The sequence below is a fragment of the Tetrao urogallus genome (assembly GCF_951394365.1).
Source record: "Tetrao urogallus genome assembly, chromosome: 5".
NCBI lineage: Eukaryota > Metazoa > Chordata > Aves > Galliformes > Phasianidae > Tetrao > Tetrao urogallus.
In genome coordinates, this window is record NC_136818.1 from 50,762,375 (window position 1) to 50,785,177 (window position 22,803).

Here is a 22,803-nt window from a genome sequence, read left to right on the forward strand (position 1 = left end):
GGATTAAAAGAAATTCATTCGCAACACTCCATTACTTCTATTTTTATCCCCACTCTGAACTGTCTTTATTATTAAATCATGTTTATATTTTAATAAATTCTGACTATTTATGTTCACCACTTTATTATGGTTCACTCCCCCCTAACAAAAGTAGTGATCAGGGCCATGTCACAAGGAAATCTCACACAGATAGCCCAAATTCTTTGTTTGGAAGCTGTCAGCAAGATTGTTCTCTCCACTACCGTGTTTTACTAGATGTCTGCCTTGTGAGAAAGCATCAGTAGCAACTCCAGAATTTCTGTTGACATCAACCACAAAAGCCTTAAGGGGAAGGCAAGGAGGGGAAGAAATGTTGTCTTCTTTGTATAGGGTAGGATGTTGTCTCTATCAGATGACTAGCACTTTAAATTTCCCTCCAAAAATCAGCTAATATTTTTCTAAAATTATGCTTGGTTTATTGTCTAAACTTTGTCCAGACTTGGCTGTTCACAGTTCTGTGTTTACTGAAATTGCATTTTACAAACAACTTTAATAGGTATCTAGAAAGTCTGTCATTTCAATCCAGTAATTTAATGCAAGCAATGTCTTGTTTTTAGGGCTTACTTCTATATTGTGATATAATTGAATCAACATTTGTTAAGGAACAGATCCCAAGCAAGCATGTTGATGCCATGGATCATTTTCAGAAGTGTTTTGCAATTTTAAAATTATACCAGTCAAGAGTAGACAACAGCAGTTACAACATGTCAAAAAAATGTGACATGGCAGAAGTCAAAGACTGGAAGGCAATCCGTGTGGATCTGGTCATAACCCCCTTTGAGCAGTATGCATATGCTCTGTTAGGCTGGACTGGCTCCAGGGTGAGTAACCATAGCAGTCTATTTTTCTTAGCACTGCTAACCTATTTTTGCTTTTGCAGCACTACTCTGAATTCATGGAATTTTAAAAAATATTCCTGTTCTCCACATCTCAAAATCAGTGATCTTAGGTTGGAGCTGTTGAACTCTACTACTCTGATGTTTGTAGCTAATGTGCACTTCCCTTGGAGCACAGTGTTTAGATTTGTGAAATGAAGAGCTAGGCTTACAGTCTCTTACATCATTGACTTTTTATATCACACTAATGTTAACAAGCAGCTTAAATAGTTACTGAATAAAGAGATGATTTGGAAAGTGTTACAGAATTATCATAAGGATGTGATGGGATATTTAGTATTTGGGGAAATAATGTTCCGATTTGAAACTTAATTTCATAGAAAATTGAAAACAGTTTGATCCTTTTCTCTTTGGATTAATGAAACTTTTTTGTGTCACTTTTATTTTATTTGTGTATTGTTAAAAATAATAAAACTTTAAAATTGTTAGCTTTGAACCGAAATAAATTTTTTTCATTAGGATTCTAATATGGAAATAAAAGTTCAAATGATAGCTACTTTCATAATAGACATTGTAATGAGTAGTTGTTGTACTGAGTGTAACATTAAATAGCATAATATTTTCAAGATAAATTCTATATAATTGCAAACTCAAAATTTAAACAATTAGTCTCTCTCCAGACAGAATTAGTATATAATTTACAGTTTTTCCCTCTGATATTACATGGTATTGCCAAGAGCTTCTAAGCCTGCTCTGAATGAGCTTTTTTATGTGCTAGAAGAATTGCCACTCTATTCTACTTAAGTTAATCGGAAGCAGGGTGTTTTATATGAGGCCAGTTACTGCTATTGATGTGTTCTTTTGCTGAGCTGATGAGTTACTTCAGCCACATTTCTATTTTGAGAAGTTAAAATGTATTTAGTTGGATATTGGATTAAGTGCTGCAAAATTTGGGGTCCATCTTATCCAGGAGATGTCTGCCTGCTTAAAAGCCCTTCTCAATTCTGCAGGCGGATGTCTGCTCTGAAAATGTAGTTTGAGAGGCCCTTTGTAGGCAAGGAATCCATCTTTCTCTACCTTGCTCAGCTCCTGCTTCTTGATGAGGTAATTCACCTAGGGGCTGTGGGAGTCCATAGTATTCTGTACATAGCCTTACTTTCTCTTGTAGTATCCAACTATTCTCGAACCAGCCAACTGAAATAATGGATCATTGCCAATCATTGCCTTTTCAGATGATTCATTTGTTCAGATTATTATCTTTCGGTAGAGGCAATTTTTCCATGTTTGTTTATTATTTGGTTTGCTGTTAGGATCCTTATAGAGAGGTAACAGTTTCTTTTTGTCGGAATTAGTTATGTGTGTTCTGTTTGTTGTTTTTTTTTTTACAGCAATTTGGACGGGATTTGCGGAGGTATGCTACTCATGAAAGGAAGATGATGTTGGATAACCATGCCTTATATGATAAGAGAAAGGTACTGCTTGCCCTCAAAAATAAGTTACCAGATTTTTATTTCTGAGCTTGTATTTTCAGATCTTTCTTTTTTTTTTTTTTTTTTTTTTTTTTATATTCACATATATAAAATATTTTAGCTTGAATCTATATCTGTAAAATAGTCCCATCTTCACAAGAGTTAGTTTTACTGATACAGCCTGATTCAGTGTGAACCAGTAAATCTGGAAATCTTTGGCCTAGCTGAGATAATTTCTTGGAATGAAAACTTCACAAAATAGAGAACAACTCATCTGCAAACATTTGAAAAAAGTACTTTATTGTCCAGTTTCAGAATGAAAGGTCATTTCTCTGTCATAGGCACAATTTCAACAGGGATTGTACTAACATTTTGGAGGAAAAAAGAGATACTGACTAGTATCTGCTCAACTATAGGCCTCACGAAATTCCAGTGAAGAATGACACGAGGAAATCAGGGATCATCATGCTTCTAACGACTTGTATTGAGAACTCTATGCATAGTTGTTTCACCAGGCTTGTTAGTATTGGTGAAATGGTAATAATTCTAGTCTAAATGCTTTTGTCTGCAAGTATACTGATCTCTGTATTTATCTGGTTCAATGCCTGTATTTCTAATAGGCCATTTTAATAAGAAGCAAAATCAATGTTGAACATGTTTATTGATGTCATTATAGAGAAAGGCAAAATACCATGTCAAGTTTTTACATTAATCCTTCCTCTGTATTGCTTATACAAAGGAGGCTGCTTTTAGCATCTCTACTTAAATATAACATTTTCTCATTGTTTATGAGATGCAGCAGTGATCTAAGTGCTCACCCCATTTCAGCTGTATCTATATTTGCTAGTCAGGCTCAGATGGTAGAGAATCCTTAGCTCACATAGAAACCCAGGAAATTATCAGGCTAATGATCAATTTAGTCAAATGCTCCGTCTCCAACAACATCAATACTAGATGCTTCAGAAGAAAATACAAAATTGCATAGTAGATAAATATGCAATTACATGTCTAAGGGAGAACCTTCTTCATGAACTCAGGAGTGCTGTCACTACTTGCCTTTCTTTTATATTTTAAATGCCTTCAAAATACAGACCCTTTGCAGCAACATAGTGTAGCAAATATTTTTATCTGTATGTTAATATGTGCTCTCTTAGGTAACTTTTCCAGTGTAACAGATGACTGCACTAGTGAATTACAAAGAAATGCTAGTGTTACTCTCTGTATCCTGCAAAAATGGCCCATGTGGGATGCATGTAATGATATATATATCATTACACAATACATGTTTCCATGGGAATTTCAGAGGGCTAATGAGGACATTGCACAGTAAAATGGTGAATTTATCTTCACAATGGCATCTGGGAAGAAAGCTGCTTTTGAAATCCCAAATTTTCAGGTGAGGCACAGTGAGATTTAAGGCCCTAAAAAAACATTGATTGGAAGAGTCCTCTGTTGTCATCAACTGGCGTGGATTTTATCTTACGGAGTATCTGCTTCAGGACTTTGAAAAACAAAACAAACCAAAACAAACCTGTGTATGCACGTTTCTCAAGGCTATAAGCTATAACTGAATCTCCAGTGTTTTTTTTCAGTCTTTATGTCTGAGTCTCAAGTCATGTTTCTTCATTGTACTGCCCAAAGATGAGGAAACAAAATCAGTAGTGGGACCAACAAGCCAGATTTACAATTTTTTTCCTTACTATTACTACTAATTGCAGTAATTATTTGACAAGAGCAAGGAAAAGAAAATCCAAGCCTATATGGGCAATATCAACTCTTCTGAACATGAAATCCTTATTCTAGGATCAAGTGAATAGCACAAATTGATCAAATGTTCCTTTCTGGATGAACTCTCCTTGATTTGGACTTTTTTTTCCATCAAAAAAATACCTACATCTTCTTTTTCGCATTTAATCCCAGACATAGCCAGTTTGCTTCCAAATTTTATTTTCTAGTGCAAGATACAGACACACTCCAAATTTCCAAACAAGGACTAATGACAGTCTTTTGACACAGTACAATACTATTCTTTTCTCTGCTACATTCTCAGAGATACCCTAAGTTTTCCATAAAATAAAGCCTTCTTTGAAGCAGGCACTCAATATGAAAAAAATTGTACTAGGCAGCACTGAACACACAACCTATTTAAAACAGGACCTTTTATCCTGTTGTGTCATTCTAACAATAGGCAGGAAGACATACGCCCTGCTAGCCCATGTGTTCCACTATTACAATCAAATGTGTTAAATACACAGGATATTTTTTTCCTGATTTTTAACTTTGCAATTTTGTGTGAAGTTGCTGTTCACATAAAATACATTTTGAACAAAAAGCCTTCCACAGTGCCACCCAGTGTGTAATAAAGTCAGGCGTCCACATAATTGAGCAATGGTGTTTGCAGTTGTAAAACTTGAGATGGCCACCCATGGTACAGAAGGAGACATTTGCAGTAATTGTGTGTCTGGGATGTGTAGCTGCTAAAATTGATCGAATGTCATAATGACACTTTTCTTTGAGCAGGATATCTTCCTTTCTCAAATTAAAGCTTTCACAAAGCTAAAAACAATCAGAAAGCAAACATGCAGGCTTATGCAGGTTGCTAAGGGTGCCACAAGATAATACTGATTAAAGTTAATTAGGCACAGGTAAAAACTGAATCACATCTTTCCCAAATTATGACTCTTCAGCAAACTGGGAGAGTTGCCTGAGGTCACTGTTCTGTCCAGACCAGCTGTCATTCATGGCTCTGAAATAGGCACTGTGGTATGTGTGGTTCAGGAGCTGGGACAAATCACTTCTGCTTTGTTTTTTTCATTGGTGATTGTATGTGTGTCTGCATGTGTGTGTGTGTGTGTGTGTGTGTGTGTGTGTAAAAGTGAAAGGGATAGGAAGGTCAGGTAGAGAAATGAACTCTGCCTTCTGATGAGGACCAAACCCTTTTTTTGCACTTAACTGTCATTATTTTAAAATCTTTCTGTCTGATATAAGAAGTAATAAACCACACTATAGCAGATATGCTTTGCTAATTTTTTTTTTAATTATCATTATTATTATTAAAACAGCGTAACAGTACCAGTAAGAGTCTTTCATTATTAAAGGTAACAGTTTCCTGGTTTGCTCTACATTCTGAAAATTAGTTAGTATATTTCATTCTTTTATATTAATAGTTATTAGCCCTTCGGCACTGGAGCTTCCACTGTGTCCTACTGCCTGAAGCGCGATGTCTGTCAGAGAATCCCATATTCTCTTGCTGATGGAGTAGCACCAGAAGAGAACCCCAGTTACTTCAGTGTGTTTCCAAAGGGATTCTGACAGAAGCAGGGAACATTAGCATAGAAGTTAGACATCAATTACATAGCTTTGCAGAAGGGAACAAAAGGAACAGGTATTTTCTCCAGGGACTCGTTACAGTTACGCTCTGAAATTATTCCTCAGCCTTGATTATTATATTTCTCCCCCTCCTAGTGTGAATCATTTTCTCACTGTTGTAGATTTCAGAAGACAGTGTGCAGCTATCAAATTGATGATTTGTTTATTTTCTAAAATAAGATGGCATTTCATAAAACTTGGTAGGAAAATTGTAATGAAAAAAATTGAAAATTCACTACCAATTATCGGAGAGCCTCTTTTTTCACAATAAGGTGACTAGATGTCCCAATCTATGCCTCTGTAGAATTGTATGTTTTGCAAATCAGTATTTGTTTATAACAACCTGAAGTATGAAGTGTCTATGATTTACATCTGCTAGTGATTAAATGTTATGATGATTTCCATGCTCAGGGAATTAAGGAATTCATTGATCAGCAATCAGGAAGAAAATTAACTTGTATGCACCCAGTGTCTTACAGTATTATTACTACTGTTACAGTGATTACAAATGGCTTGACACGTTTAAGAACAAGGCCAATAAAATTCTCAGTGTAAAACTTTCCCGATTTAGGAATCAAGCATATGCTCTATAGGTAAAGTAGATATGATTTTGTTGCTGAGTCACTTTCAATTCCAAACAGAATTTCACTTTTCTAAGTAAACTATAAGTCAGATCAACTAACACTTTTCCTTAGAAAATCTGAAAGCTTTTCAGGTCTTTTACCTGAAAATAATGGCATAACTCATTAGTTTTATGCCCCTATGTCTTAGATTCAGGGTCACTGGTAACCCACCACAGAAGATTTTTGGTTAGAACATGTACTGCATCTAGATGTAATCAGAAGCAACAGAAATCAATGCTTAAATACATATTTATGTATTTGTATAAAGTGGTCATCAGATCACAGTCTGAACTTCAGATGCATATGTATATCACAGTTTGCTACATTCTGAGATCTGAAAGACGTTTCTTTGCAATGATTTAACTTTGTGATGTACTATGGCAGTCATTGGCAAGTTTTGACAGCATTGTGACAGCTCTTTAGTTAGATGAAATGGAGCGAGATCCTAGTGGATCAAACTAAAGAAGATACAACTCTAATCCCTGCTTTATTTCTAAGCACATAAGAGGAATATTATTTGCTTGCATGAGAGTGTAACAAATGTATGACTTACTTTCACTTACAATGTTTGCTGATTTTTGAAGTGATTTTTAGAGTGGCTGGCAAGACACAGGCTTTTTATCCTTAAAGGAATAGCTGTTCTTGAAGCATAGTTTCAGCAACCTAGAATAAGATTCAGGAACAGCAGACTTTGTTAGTTGCTCCTTTACCAACCTCTGGTGATGTTAGCTAGAGTACTCTTGACATGCAGAGGGGTACATGAGAGGGGGGTCTGAACCTGGGCTTAATGATTTGGGATTTTTACGTTCTTTAATGTGGATCAGTGTTTAAGTTGTACTGAAATTACTGTTCTCCCATGAAATCACTCTTGAGTGGAGTATGTGCTCTACTTTCCTCAAAGAAAATCTTCCTCATTCTCCATAATATGAAATTCTACTGACCTGTTGGTTTTTTAGATTTCAATGCTGTTTAATTTCCCATATGTACTATTAACACCACTGCTAAACTGTAACGGAACTGTAATAAGGATGGCAACAACTTGCCAGGTTGCCACAGGAACATGAATATGCTGGATTCTTTTTTTCCTTCATGAGTCCCTGACTGTTATCTGCAGCTGCATCTTGCAGTTCATGAGTACTAGATTATCCCAATCCTGTTCTTTGCCATGACTTGCCCATTTGAAGGTCAAACTCACACTCTCAATCTTTGTTATAAACATGCTTAGATTTGTTGCATCATCTCGATGATGCCGTTTCTGTTTGCAATCATTGGGTATAAAAAGTCCTTCTTCAGCTTCCGAAAGACATGACACACATGGTTGTTTTGATACTGTGTCTGTCACTAGTATCTGATGTGCCTATGATGATGACAGTGAAAACAGCTGTCCCACTAACTACTACTCCTTTTGAGGAAAGACAGCGTAGATTTGAAGGAAAGGTTGCATGAGCAAGCTGAATATGATATGGAGTTTATCAGTTTGAATCTCCAAGGCTATGTATGCTACTCTGAACTTGGAAATGCCATAAATGTGCAGTCAAACCACTCTGAAATTTATCTGTAAAATTTTGCATGCATTGCTAGTTTTTTGACTCAACAGAGAAAACAGTCAGGAAGAGCTGTTAACAAAGGGAGATGGCAATCATATGCAAGCTGAAAATTACATCTGCAGTAGGTCTGTTCTGCCCTGCAGTAGGTCTGTTCTTGCCCAATACACGTTTCTGTTGCTGTATCTCTTTGTAATGGGGCATGCATTCTGCTGGGCTGAGAGACTGATATGGTTATAGCCAGCCAAAGGATCTCTTAGCTGTTCAGACGAGTGATCCTGGAAAAAAGTCAAACAATTTTCATATTTCCATGTTCTCTGAAAGTTTTCTGAACCACATCTTAAGCTTGATTTGGCTCTCAAAGATGTGTTGTGAAAAGGAAAAAGAATTTTTGATACTTGGAAATAAGTGACTACTTTATGAGCTGAAGACAGCAAAAATTGCTGTAATGTGGCCTGAGGAGGTAGTCCAGAGATTTGGCTATTTACCTTCAACATGGATCCCATATCTAGCCAAGTTCTTTCTGTATTCTTAAACAAATCCTTTAACCTTCCATAACCTTATTTCAGAATACCAAGGCCAAGTGCCCATGATGTAGGAAGTACAGTTAAGGATAAATGGTTAACCACTGTAGCAAGAAACTGTAGTTCAGTTTATGAAAGATTTTGATCACTCAACATTTTGTCTTTTCCTCTAAACTAGGAGAAAGTGCAAATATTTAATGAAGGATTTTTGATCATTCAAAATGCTTACTCTTTTAATCAGAGGGCAAGTCAAAATGTTGACACTTTCTCCAAATACTGTTTGAATCTCAGCTTTGGAAATAACCCACAGATGAGACAGTTCGAAACCTCCAAAGATCAGACGTTTCTTGGGGCTGCCAGCTTTGAGGCACTCAGCTTGGCTGGCTTCTCTAGGCTCTTGGAGACAATAAGCCATGGGGACACTGGCACTGACACTTTTCCCAATCAGTGTTTTTTTGAGTATGTGAGTGAACAAGGGGGAATTGGGCTGAATGAGAGATTGCATGAGAGAGAGGATGAGCTGGAAGCATTCGGATGCCACCGGTGCTTTTCTCTATACCTGCTTCATGGTGGGAAATTTCTAGAGATGTCATATGCAACAGCTTCATGGTTGGATTGTAGCCTTGTAGGAATGTCTCTTTCCTGTACCTTCATCACACCATTTTCCTGCTTGTATCCTCAAACATTCTGTGGGATCTGAGCATTGGATCTGCCTTGTAGATTTAGATTTTTCTAAATCCAAATGTTTTCACAAGACTATTTAAGAAAAACACTTGAGTCTAGTAATTACTTTAAGCAGTTCAGAGCAGCAAAATTAAGTGATGTAAACAATTGGCATTGCTATTTTTATTTTTATTTTTTGTAAAAGAAAAAGGTTTCTTGGCATTCCTAGTGTGTAATAAATTGATTAAATTATTAACATATTAATATATTGCATTAACATTGCAAGTTATCGGGTTTTTGTAAGATGTAGGTCACAAGCTCAGGATTATTTTGAAGAGTCACTGGAGCCAAAAGCAGTTATTAGTTTTATGCCGTATGAAAATTTAAGATAGGAAATTGTTGTCTTAATGTTTTCTATTGTTAAAGAAATATTGGGAAAAAAAAGTGGCACTATGCATAAGGCTGGATATGACTGATGACAATTTTGCATTTAATGACCACTTTGTGGATTTGAATGACATTAAATATTACTTAGTTGTTGAATAGCTAGAGAGGAGGTTTATGTAACTGCTTTAAGTGGTGAATTCACAAGATGCTCTAAAGACTTCATATCAGGACCCAGATTTCCAAAACATTAGATGCTATAGAGGTACAGGGAAAACAGTAAAACTCTATGATCCCAATTTTTTTAAAGAGAATATTTCATTTTCTAATGAAGGTGGTAAAAATATAACAGGGGTAACTTATGGGGATTTATTTGCTTCTATACTGTGAACATCACTTCCATGCAATAGTCATCATTAGTATTGCACAATCCTTAATCATTTACCTGCAGAAAGTATTCCTATTTAGGGAAATCCTTAACTAACTCGTCAAGGAGGGCTTGCCCTGGCTTTCTGTGTGTATATCTGTAGAGCAAAATGAAGGCATGATTGCAGCCCAGTTAAATGCCTTACATGACGATAATAATGAGGCTCCATAATGTTTGTAAGCACTCTGAATTCTGCTGCTCCCCATCTTTTGCCCAAGTAACTGCAGACAGTCAAGGTATACAAGAAGGCAGCCCAGCCTGTTCTGCCTGGCAATGTACTTGGCCTTCTAGATTCCCCCATGACACTCACATTTTTCTCTGGCTAAGCCTAAGGCCGTACTGGTATGCCACTCAGCCAGTAACTTCTTTTGAGAGAAATCTTACCTGGCAATGGTCATATAGTGGGAAAGGCTGCATCTGTATGGTGAGTTGGCTAGTTAGTATATGCAGATGTAAAACTGAAGATGATTACAGTGGTTACAAGGAAAGCTATAACTGCACAGAAGCTGAGACAGCAGAGGGTAGAGACAGCACTGAGAAAGCCAGACAGACTGCAGATGACTGGATTATTGCCTGCACTTCCCACATCTTTATGAACAGATCTTCTAACAAAAAGCTATTTTTCCTTTCCCAGCAGAAATTCTTTTCTGTCATTACCTAGTATGCTGGGAAGAAGAGCTGGCTCTGATTCTGTACCCTCACTTTATTACATAAAGACAGAATAGTCATGTCTCTTTAACTGTATATTCAACAGTTATAGTCTCACGGTGGTAGTCTCAAAATCAGTTTTCTTGTGTCATTTGAGAGAGTTTACTCCTGTCTATTAGGGGCAGAAGCCTGCTTAAGTTCACTTGCACAGTTAAAGAGACGTTTTTTATGATTCTTAAAAAATGAGATGTTATAGACTTATTTTGGCAGATGCTGCTCTAAAATTATGAAGTTATAGCAGTGAGACAGTCAGCCTGAAGAACATCTCAATGAATTAAACATGCTGCAGCTGCGGAGTTTGCTTTAGATGTCTGCAATAATGACTGGATTAAAGCTAAAGTAAACATAGATATCCAAAGTTTATAATATTGATTTCCAGTATGATCAGTTGTTCACATAATCATTACTACAATTAAACACTGAGCCATTATAAACAGATGTACACACTTTCATTTATGTTTCAGCTCTTTCTCTCTGAGGAAAGTGGCAATTGCAGATGTGATTTGGGGGATATTCTCTTTTTGCACCTGCTCTATTTTTAAAAATTAAGAATTAAACTAATCAACTTTTTTACCCTCTGAATAAGTTAAAAATGGTTATGCATTTTCCTCCAGTGTGCTTCTCCTTTGTGTTCTTTGAAGTTTAAATGTTTCACAAATAGCATTAGTTCATTTTTACAAAGGCTGCATGTAATTTTTGTAGATTTTGCAGCAAAATGTAATCCCTTTGTAATAGCAAGTTGTACATCCAGCACAAAGATAAATGTCTATAATTGCTTTTTCCTTTGTTTGGTGTGTTTTCTGAACACAACCGTGAAACCTGAATTGCTGAAGAAATGGGAGATGCATAAATGCATGGACAGATTCAAAACATTTTAAGCATATCTTCTTATTCATTTTAATTTTAGAGAGCTAACAGTTTCCATGTGTTTTGATTCAGTTATTCAATCAGTATGCTTGGATAAGTTATAAATTATGGTACATAGTCTCAGATTTCCTCTTAAACGAAAAAAGAAATCATTGAGAAGCGAGGTAGAGAGGAAGCTGGAAAAGGGAAGAGTTGAGTGTCAGAGAGGAAAATAAGATACTGGAAAACAGAATGGAAGCGAGAATGGAAAACTATGGTGGATAAACAGATTTTATAAGGAGTGTCAGGAGAAAGAAATAGGAAATGAGGATCCCCAGCAAAGGGGATATACGGCTATCTATGTGGGTGGGGGGGAAAGTGTTGGTTGAAGAAACTGAGATGAAAAGGGATGAAAAACTATGTCTGTGGATGGACATAAAAGAAAGAAAATAATAATAAATTCATCATTAATGCTCTAAGGTGGCAACGAGAAATGGGTAAACTTCCAATTGCCCCAAATAATTGAGTAAATGGTGTTTATCTCACATTAATCTGAATACAAAATGAGTGGAACCTGAAGATAAATTAGAAATTTGAAGGAGAGACAGGCTATAGGAAGGAATTAGGGAAGAGATGCAGCTACAACAGATAGAAATTGAAGGAGCCCAACTTGCAAAGAAAAGATCGGTTGATAATGTGTTAGCCTGCAGCCCATGATTGTTGTCGATGCTGTCAGCAAATAGCTCTGTGGCACTGCTTATTTCTTCTCTAGTGAAGGAGGCCTAAGTATGTTACAGAAATTGAAGGAAGTTTTATTTCTTTGGAGAAAAAGAAGTCTCAGTGCATATACAGAAGAAAATTAAACTAAGGTTAAAGTGCAATCAACCACATTCCAGGATTTCTCAAACCTGAAGTCTTTGATTTTTGCAATCTCAGTAATATGCTTCTGAAGTACTTCATAATAATCCTTTATAAATTACACTCAAGTGTGTTCCCAGGATTCTGATCATTTTTCTTGTTTCATTTATTCATATGAAGCTTTATAAAGACAAATACAATACGATGAAAGCATTGTTCAAGGCAAAGTTATTGTAAATGTCATGGTCTAAAATAAAATTAAAAAAAAGTATAGCTAAAGTTGGGAAATAATCCTAGATATCATTTTAATGACTTTTTGATAGGATGCAAATTATTAAAGAACTACAGAGTGTAACAAGTACATGTGTCTGTAAGGAAGCTTCAGTTTTAGTTGCAATAACATGCCACTTAACATGATAATTTTTGCCAGTGTTGTTAGACAAAAAGTTTCAAGTTTTTATTTCCTTTGTGTGCTCAAAACTGAAGATGAAGTCTGGATGGTTTTATATAATGTTCTTACTTATTGTGCAATGTTTTTAATTAGCAAAATCATAATGAAAGTTTAAGCACTTAACTACAGAATGTCTTGCTACAAAATAACCACGCATCTGTTATTTTAAACTGAGAGTAATTCCATTTGATGCTCAACATGGTCCCGTTTACAAACTGACTTCTGGCAAATAAAAAGTGCTCATTCAGTTAATTTAACAGATAATTTTCTTTAGAATGTTATTTTTCAAAATGTCAGCTCACGTCGTTGTTTCTTCTTTTGTTTCTCCTTTACCTTCAACACCTCATAGTATCACACAGAATGGCCTGGGTTGGAAGGGACCTCAGGAATCATGAATCTTCAACCCCCCTGCCACAGACAGGTCCACAAACCTCCCCATTTAATTCTAGGCCAGGTTGCCCAGGGCCCAATCTATTGAACACCTCCAGGGACAGGGCATCCACAATCTCTCTGGGCAGCCTGTTCCAGCAAACCACAAACCTAAGCAATCCATTTGTGAATGTTCAGAAATTCAGATATTTGAATAAATCTATAATCAGAGCTAGAGAATAACTGTAAGAGAAAGACTCGAGCACAGTAGTCATGAATTTCATTTATTTTGCCTTCAAAAATTATTAATCCCCAGAATTATTAGAATAAATTCCACTGCACTATTTTGCATCAACACCATTACACGTAGTTTTGCCTGAGGGTATTGAGTCAATGTGTAATGCTTGTAGTACTGTGTTTTTTCAATCATGGTTTATTATAATGTCATTTCAAAGAGTGGTTTTGGAGTTTTTTTTCTCTCTGATTTATTTATCATCCTATTTGTAGCTGGATTAGGAAAAGATTAGTTTTTATTTTAAAGCAGGCATGGTGATATGAATATTATTATAGAAAACACTGGACATGAAAATTACATTTGGAGATAATATAATGTCAGAATGACTTCAAGTTATTTGCTACTGAAATCAGTTATGATTTCATCAGAGGAAAACACACAGTGCTGTGGAATATTATTACTGAACTTGATGAAACACTTCACATTTGTAGCACAATTAGTACTTCAACATTTATCCTCTATAATTATCATGAAATTGTTTGTACTGTTGAGTCTCATTCATAAACATAGCATAAATATTTAGTGAAAAGCCTAAATATAAGTAAAGCAAAAATTACCAACACCCTGTCTTAGATGAAACCTCCACAAAATCATAGAATCATAAAATGGCTTGGGTTAGAAAGGATGTCAAATATCATCTAGTTCCAACTGACTTCTTTGAACAGAGTTGCTGACCACAAGATCAGGACCCGGGGCCCATCCGACCCGGCACTGAATGCCTCCAGTGATGGGGCACCCATGACTCTCTTGGCAGCAGAGCCACTTACCTATCTACCAATAGATTTACCAATCTAAATAGTGTCTCTTTTAGTTTAAAACCTTTCCTACTTATCCTATCATAATCTACCCACAAAAAAAAACAAAAAACAAAAAACAAAAAAATACCAAGGAATTAGAAAACTCTGGTGAAAAACATGGAAGGAAAAACACCTCCACCACCTCACAGTTTTTAACTGCATCATTTAGGAATTCAGTGCTTATGAACCAGATGCTTAATATTATACTGATTTTAAAAATGTAAAAAATTGTGTTGGTTATAATGACAACGAGCACTATTAAGAATTAAAAATATTAATGGGTATTCCATATTGATTCTTACAAATTTTTTTATTATCAAGCAGCATCTTGTTTTGAGAATGTTGCCTTACTGACTACTGATGGAGTAAGACACTGTCCTCCTCAGGCCAGTTAGCAGTGTGAGGATCAGGACAAGGAAGAAGTTTCATTTTTCCATGCTACTTTCTGACAGTCTGTAATACATAAGATAGACACTGAATGCAATGACTTGAAACTTTTTCTGCAATGACATAATTGTGTGCATTTTCCTCTGGAAATTTCTTCACTCAGATGTTTTTATCTTCCTCTCCTTCTTCCCTTGTTCATCCATAATTGATGAAAATCATTTAGCTATCCGTGAAATGTTACTGATTGCAGTGTTTCTTGCCACCAATTTATCTGCCCTAATGAATCAGCTAATGACTTCAGAGAAAACATTTTACAGATTGATGTTGCATTGCATTCCCATGCTCTCACTGTAGATTGAAGGTACTCAACCTTGTGTTGCTCAGTGTACTGCAAGAATTTATGGATCTGCTGTAGTACTTTATCTGCAGTTGCTTTACATAATTCTGGGTCTAGGTGTAAAACTGCAAAGCTGTTTGCTACATTGAAGTTCAGAGCAGATTTATGTTTTCCACCAGAAATGGAAATCTTTTCCTTTCTACTACTGTGGAGAGTTTTCATGTGTTTTCTGAGGTTTCTTTAAACCATGTGGATTATGCCATTCAGAGCTATAAGCTGACAATGCACAAACTCTCTGTTGAAGAAATCACTCCCACAAGTGATTGCTTGTGGCAGTGAAGAAGGTGGAAATGCATATGGAATAACCTGAATGAATAAACAAGTTTTGTATGGAAAGTGATGGAAATACTGGAAGACTGCAGTGTTATTCCTCACCTTTTCTGCAACTGCTATATTTGCCAGGTTACTTCGCAGGCACCACCTGCACTTTCTCCATGGAAACTCACTCTCTCAGAAATCCATTAAGAACAAACTAAAAGAGATTCATTATTTATTTGTTTGTTTATTTATTTATTTTAAATTCAGTCTGCTACAGGGCTTTCATAAGACCCAAGGAAAGAACTTTCTCAAGACTATTGTTTTTCTCCCTATCTTCTCTTTCCATTACTTTCAGTTCTAGGTGCCCTTCCAGTCATGCTTCTTAGCTGGCTGGTGGAGGAAATTTCTTGTGTTCTATACATTTGTTTGAAGGAAAAACTTGGAGTCAGTGAGATCAGAGATTTCAGTCTCATTTGCATCTTCCTGAAAATAGGCAATTCCAAAATGTCTGAAATAAAATTCCAAGGTGAGAATCAAAATTCCCCTGAGCTATGTTTTTCACTCTTTTCTTTAATTTTACCTCTTTGACTTCTTGCATGTGTTGTACTCCAACTCTGTATAACCAAACTGTAGAAGCTCATCAGCTTGTTGGTGCTAGCTTTAGCACAAGTGGCACAATAGGTAGTTGTGTCAAGTAAATAATTCAGTAATATTCTTCTCCACTTTGCTATTTTTTTTTTTTTTTGCATTTTACTAGCCTTCTGGGTCTTTTGGATGGTCTTTGTGGAGCCAGGAATTGGACTTGATGATCCTTATGGGTCTCTTTCAATTAGTTGTTTGATAGATAGGTATGTTTCTACCTTCACAATTTTTTCCTGTAAGCTCATTTTATATATCTAATTAACTTCTCACAATCCAGCCTTTATTTCCTCTCATTTGCTGTCAGATGAGCATTTGGCAAAGATGTATGTCAATTTCTTAGCATGTGGCTTGGGGCATTTGAGGCCTTTGTCTGATGGGAAGATAAAAACTAAAGTTTGTCTCCGAGTTTGTGTGCTTCAGCAGGAAAAGAACAATCCTGTAGGAAATATGTAGGTTTACTTAACCAGAAGGTCATGTCACTGTGGTCATTCAAAGAAGTTTCCATTGAAAATCTTGATTTTTCAAGTCATGGAACAAACTGTGCAATGTATTTCCTCTTTAGAAAATGACTTGTGAATCGGCTGTTGTAGCTCTCCTGACACAGCACAAAGACTACCGTGGATGGGCAGTTATAATTAGAGTTGTTTAGCAGAATGACAATGCCCTAGATGTTCTTCAGTGTTGACATTCTCAACTACTTCTTTTTTTTTTTTTAATTAGAACAAGGATTTATTCAGCGTAAGAACCATATTATCATTCAAATAGCAGCACTGCTTTATGCATGTATGGCAGATACACTCCTTCACAGATATCAAAATTTTTATTACAGGCTACAAAATGCTAAAATGACATTTGAGCAAGAAGAATCATGGAAAAAAGGAAGTGTGAGCAATTTTTAATAGGTTGGGTCTTTTTATCTAGTAAGCTATCTTATCACATTCTATAAGTTGCAGGTCTTTGATATTAAGACTGTATTGTTCAACTAAATACAGCGGACTTTAATATCTAGAGAAGTGGTTTCACACTTGGAAGATGTTGTAACCAGCGTAGCTAAAATCATCTTTCCATTAGTCTCAAATAATTATTAAAAAAAAAACCAAAACTTTACCTGACTTGGTATAACTTATTTCAAATGAAGATGAACCCAGCACAGATGTGACAAATGTGTAAGATAAATATAAGCTGCATGATATATATTCTTCTGTAGTTGATTAAGCAAGTGCTGTTGCTGTCATTCATCTACAATAGACTTTATGCACAAAAAGTATTTTTAGAATGGACTTTGTCCAAGCACAATGAACAATTAAGTTCCAACTCTGCAAATGACAGTCTATCCTCTTCTTTTCCACTGTTAATTTATCACTGTCGTGCGTACTGCCACTATAACATTTCCAGAATTGTAAAACAGTGGGAGTTTAGTCTGCTTGGTATTTATCATTCTGCATATTGGAATCTTTACTGAGGTAAAAATTGTCACACTGCCCTCCTATCTCCATTTTAATAATTTTTAGATTGGAAAGCAAATATTAAAGCACTTATACTGAGGTAGGCAGATGTCACATGCCAGACACCACATGAATTTAGTGAGACCAGACTATATTTAAATGAGAAAATTGCTAACTGCTCTATTTAAGAGTTTGTTCTTTTATAACATGCAATATTACCAGGAAACAAAGAAAAGGTCAGAATAAATGTGTATGTGAATGACATTCCCAAATACTTGCCTAAAAGCAATGTTGCATCAGTTTTGCAATTTGTTTGTAATTTGTTAACAATATATTTTTGGCAATCTTCCAGCCCCCTCACTCCCTCATCCCCGTCTCCACATCTTCTTTCATTAAACATTATGTCAGAAGCATAGACAGTCTTTAATGATGATTGCCCCTAAGGGTCTTTTACAAAAGGAGGAGGTTTGCCTCCTACACAATGTCTTGGTTTTCCAAAGGATAGTGAAATCCAGTAGAGTATGACTGCATTCTTTCTGAATTGCAGCTGTTCAGCAAAAAAAAAAGTCAGCACAATGAAAAGAGCAGGGAAAATAGGGCACAGGAAAAAAATTCTTTGGTTTTTGAAAGTGCATGGTTTTGCTATGACTTATTCAAGAACAAATGTGCAAATAATGTAGAAAGTAGAGTCGGACCAGTAAAGAACTAAGAAACGTCATAGCTAAGTTTCTCAGCTAATACCAAAGATGAAGGCTTAAGGGAATGAGTAAATAAAATTTCCACCATGTGTCTTATCTTCAGGACTGAGTCTTGCACATGTTACATGCTGTCTGCATGTCAACCTGAAGTACTTCGCTTTCCAGCAGACTCTGTTTCATCTGTTATATTTCTTTACTGGCTTTCTACTTTGAGGTACCTGTGTTCAAACTAACTTTCTATATTCACCCTGAGATTGGGAAAATTGCAAGAAAATTCAACAGTAACAGGCTGAGGGTTGTTCATAGTATTAATTATAATAGTTTACTCAATTTGGTGTTTTGCATTATGCTACTATTACCAAGATTTTTAGCAAGAAATAGTAGGATACAAAGCTATTGGTAATCTGCTGAGATGCTTTTCAAGAAAGGTGAGCTGGAACTGATGCAGAGCATGAGTAGTTTCTGGTTTCGGGAGTGTGCACAAAGCTGGCAGAGCAGTTGCTGGCAGAGCAGCAACTTCTACGTCTCCTGATCAAGCAACTTCAGCAGTACATTACTTTGCTCAGTGTTCAGTGCAGTATTGCGATCATTGTAGTATTTCTACTTCCTAATCAAACACTGCCAAAGAAGATGGATGGCCACAGTAGAGCAGTGTGTGGGCTGGGTGACTATGCCATATAGTTTCATTTCAACAGCCTAATTTAGCCAGACTGAGTGAAAGTACAGATTGCTTAATAAACTAGAACAGTGCATATCCTGTGGTGAAAATGCTGCAATAATAGCAAGATACTCTGTGTTTCTCATAAAAATCTAGAATTTCTTCACAGGAATTTCCATTAATTTCTGGGTTTTTGGAATAACTTTTTTACTGTACAAATTGCTGATGATATTTTAAATTAAATTTTCCTATTTTGGTGTTTAGGATCAAGCCACCTTTGCTAAGCTACACAAGAATTAAGTTAGACAGATGGAGATAGTCTGTATTTGGAAGAGAGAAGGAGGCTTGAGATGCTTTCAATTTGTTTTTATTATTTAAATAATGTATATACAAAATCAAATTGGTGTTTAGCCCCCAAAGGGAATATGCTGGCATATGCTAGTCTAGAATTCTACTTGATTGACTAATAGTTTTGTTTTGTTCTCTCAGTTGTATGCGAGATGAAACCAAATGATAGCGGTAGTATAAGATCTATTTCAACTTTGGCAGTGCTAGTTAGGAAATTGCCAAATAGTGCTGACTTTGTGCCTTTTAATCAAAAGTAGCATTGATTATTAGTGCTAAAATTAAAATGAAGAGGTAGCAGTTCACATTAGAAAATGTTTGGATGGCAGTTCTACATTAGGTGTAATTAATAATCATGTTTGCAACCACAAATATAATAAATAATAAATTCACATAATTTGAAATAACAGAATAAATTAAATGGAATAAGAGTAGAATGATACAGCTGTACCAGAACACTGTTTTTTGTAAGATTGATTGATGTTGATTGGGAATGTCTTTGGTCTGTTGAATACTAGTAGGAAGCTGCAAAAAAATCACAAGTGTGAAAGCAGTTCATTAGTTACTTCTCTTGAGCAAAAGAAAAAGGAAAGAAAGAAACGTACTGAATGCACCACTCAAATTTGCATTGCTGTATAAGCTGTGCATAGATTGACAGAGGTGAAATAGTAAGTTATGATTAACCTTAATAACACTAATACTGCTAAAGCAGTTGACAGATATCAACTAGAGATTCATTTAAAAACATGGCTTGTAGCTACTGAAAATGGTATTCAGCATCAGATAATTTGTATTAGAAATTTGTCCTGTCAAGCAAATGAAATGACTTTGGCTTGCAGAAACATAAAGTGGTAGAACAAAGGAAATGGGATATAATTTGGGGTCCCAGCAATACGAAGACCTGCTATTAGACATTATCTGTAATATCTGACTACAAGTGTAACATCTTTATTCCTGCTTTATGTATTTTCATTAATTTAAATTATGGATTGTCCTCTTTTCCATAACAATCACTTACCAAACAAACAAACAACAACAGGAATCTCTAACATCTCTAACATCCTGTCCTTCTTTCCAAGACACTCTCTAGGGAAGAAATATCTTTCATATTGTTATTTGAATGAGAGTTTCCAATATTTTTTCCTTTTTTTTTTTTTTTTCTTTCTTTCCTTTTTCTTCCTTCTTCCTACTTTCTTTTCTTCATTGTTTTTGTTGTTTTGTTGTTGTTCTGTTCTCTCCTACCATTTTTTACAGTACTCTCCAGATGAAAAGGGATTGATATTCAGCTAATCATTGTTTTTTTTTGTAGGTTCCTTTTATTCTGGAACCTGGCATTTGAACTTTCTAGAAAAACAAAAGAAACACACAGTATTTGTCTATGCTTTATGAACAATATTAGCTATTACAGACACAATTTTGAACTGTCTAGCATTATGGATATGTGATTTATTTTTCAACATTTCATGTTCCAGTGATGTTATATCATTGTGGGTTCTAGAGCCTGCATATTCATTTGCTGAGATTTTCATGCTGGCAGATTATATGCCTTAGAGTGTGGGAGTCTGTTTTTACTTCATACGTGTAAAATCAAAAATATTTGTCCTGATTTGATTAAACATCCTGAAGCCATGGGCCAAATTTTTCCCTCAAATTTATGATAAGGTGTACTTGAATATGAAAAAGTTCTTTTATAGTTAGCATTAATTACAGGAAAACGATTTCATATTCCTTGCTAAGTACTCTTTTGTTGCACTCTTAAAGCAAATTTAATCCTTATGGAAACTTTTACTGCCCCAAGTTAGTGTATCCGTAGTAGAACTTAGTAGAATTTCCACTGACCTCAATAGGAAATATTTTTTTCAGTGGTTTTAGTTTGGTTGTGCAGTAAAGTGTAATTGATACATGACAGTTCTGCAAGTGCAAACCTGTGCAATATAAATAATATGAATACCAGAGACTTAATGGCATAAACAAGTGGCTTCTAATTATGATGAGGCACCTTTTGTGAAAGTTGCTTACTACTCATTTATATGGGATAGTACAGAAACTGATGCAGTTTTAAAAGTTGCTGATATTAATTGTACATTTTTTATTAATAGCACTGGAAGAATACTTATTTGCCATAATTACCATTAACTTTAAATATTTGCCTATTAAGTTTTTTTTGTCTAATTGAAGATGAACTCTCTCAAAATAAAATAATGAAGATGTTCCTTTTTACTTCACTGAGTAGAAACTACCTGATAAGAAAAAGAAATGAATTCATAACTTTGGATGGATTTGAGAGAATATCAGCCACAGCTGCTCTCAAATTACCTACTTTGCTTGTTGGAAATTCTGGAATGGCAGAATCAGAGCCTTGTATGTGCTGGCACAGATACTGCTAAACTTCACTATAATCAGATTTTGCTAACTAAGGAGGATTCAGTAGTATGTAGTTTTCCATTCAGCTTCATCTGTTTCATAGTAGAAATTAAATTTAGAATTTAGATTGTGAAAACTTAACCCTGAAGTTTTCAATGCACAGAAGTTGGAGGTGTTTTAGAGCTGAAGCCAATGAGGTTTAACTCAAAATGATTCAGGAACTGCTAAAATATTAAGTTTTTTTTTCAATAATAATTAACTTGCTGTTGCTTTCAATATCCTCCAAACAGTGAGGTTTCCAGTTTGAATATTCATCTACATTACAGGTTTTGTTTGTTTGTTTGTTTTTGTAGTTACTACTGTAGGTCAGTGATAAAAAGAATACTTAAGACATAAGATATAAGCATTAAGAAGTAATGTATTTTATTACACTGGTTTTCATAACGGAGGTAGGGTTTCTGGATGGCTTTTGTGCAAAAATATTCTTCTGTGATATCAAAATAGCAGATGTGAAAAAACTGATTTCTACTGTAAAATATTCATTAAGAAAGTGCATTTAAAACCTCAGTTGCAGTTGTTGATCTTGTATTTTCAGCTGCTTTTACAGATGGGATTTTTATATTGTCTTGTTTTCAGACAAGCTTCTGTAAGTAATAGAAATTTGGAAAGCTTTGACAACTGTAATGTTTAGAAATACATAATTAGTGTAACCTTTGAATCATCTTGAATAGATTTATAGAGAATATTACTATGTTAATTTATAAAACACTGATGATTTTATTATTAAGAAAGTCAAGTTATTGACACTAGTTGAAGAGAAATGTAGGTTTTATTTGAGTTCTAACACACAGAGACTTGAAAAAGCAATCAAAACAAAGTGTTGTAAACAAGTCATTAGAACTGAAAGCATCAAGTAGCGTTAGAATTATTTTCTAACTTGCTTTCACACTTCAAGATCAGCCTTGAGCACACTGATGAAGAGAATGTATTCTGTGGAGTATACAGTAGGTCAAACTGTCAAAAATGATCTCCTTTTAAATAGCAAAAACATCAATTGAAATTTCTTTCTAACACACTTACTGACTTCCTTTTTAAAAATTCTTTCACAGAGGGTCTTTCTCAAAGCTGGAAGTGAGGAAGAAATCTTTGCACACCTTGGCTTGGATTATGTCGAACCATGGGAAAGGAATGCTTAAAATGATTTGACAATGCACATTCATCAGTTGACAGCAGTGATTCTTCTAACTATCTTGCAGTCTGGTAGATGTATCTCCGTGACAACTAAAATTTAAGAAAAATATTTTTTAGAAGCCCTTATACATGTTGATGTTCCTAGAAAAGAAAATTTGAGTTCTTCAGAATCTTTTCCAGTCTTTTCAGTTTAAATCTTTGATGATTTTGTGTGTG

General features: G+C 35.3%; 1 protein-coding gene across 1 annotated transcript in view; it reads left to right on the forward strand.

Annotated features, from left to right (window-relative positions):
- Positions 1 to 22,592, forward strand: part of DNTT (DNA nucleotidylexotransferase) — a gene marked incomplete at both ends in the record, with an annotated part of 83,140 nt that extends 60,548 nt beyond the window's left edge. Inside the window, 3 exons of the mRNA XM_079535648.1 lie at positions 597 to 860; positions 2,264 to 2,347; positions 22,506 to 22,592. Coding sequence (XP_079391774.1) covers positions 597 to 860; positions 2,264 to 2,347; positions 22,506 to 22,592 — 435 coding nt within the window. The remainder of the gene's footprint in view (positions 1 to 596; positions 861 to 2,263; positions 2,348 to 22,505) is intronic.
- Positions 22,593 to 22,803: the final 211 nt, after the last annotated feature.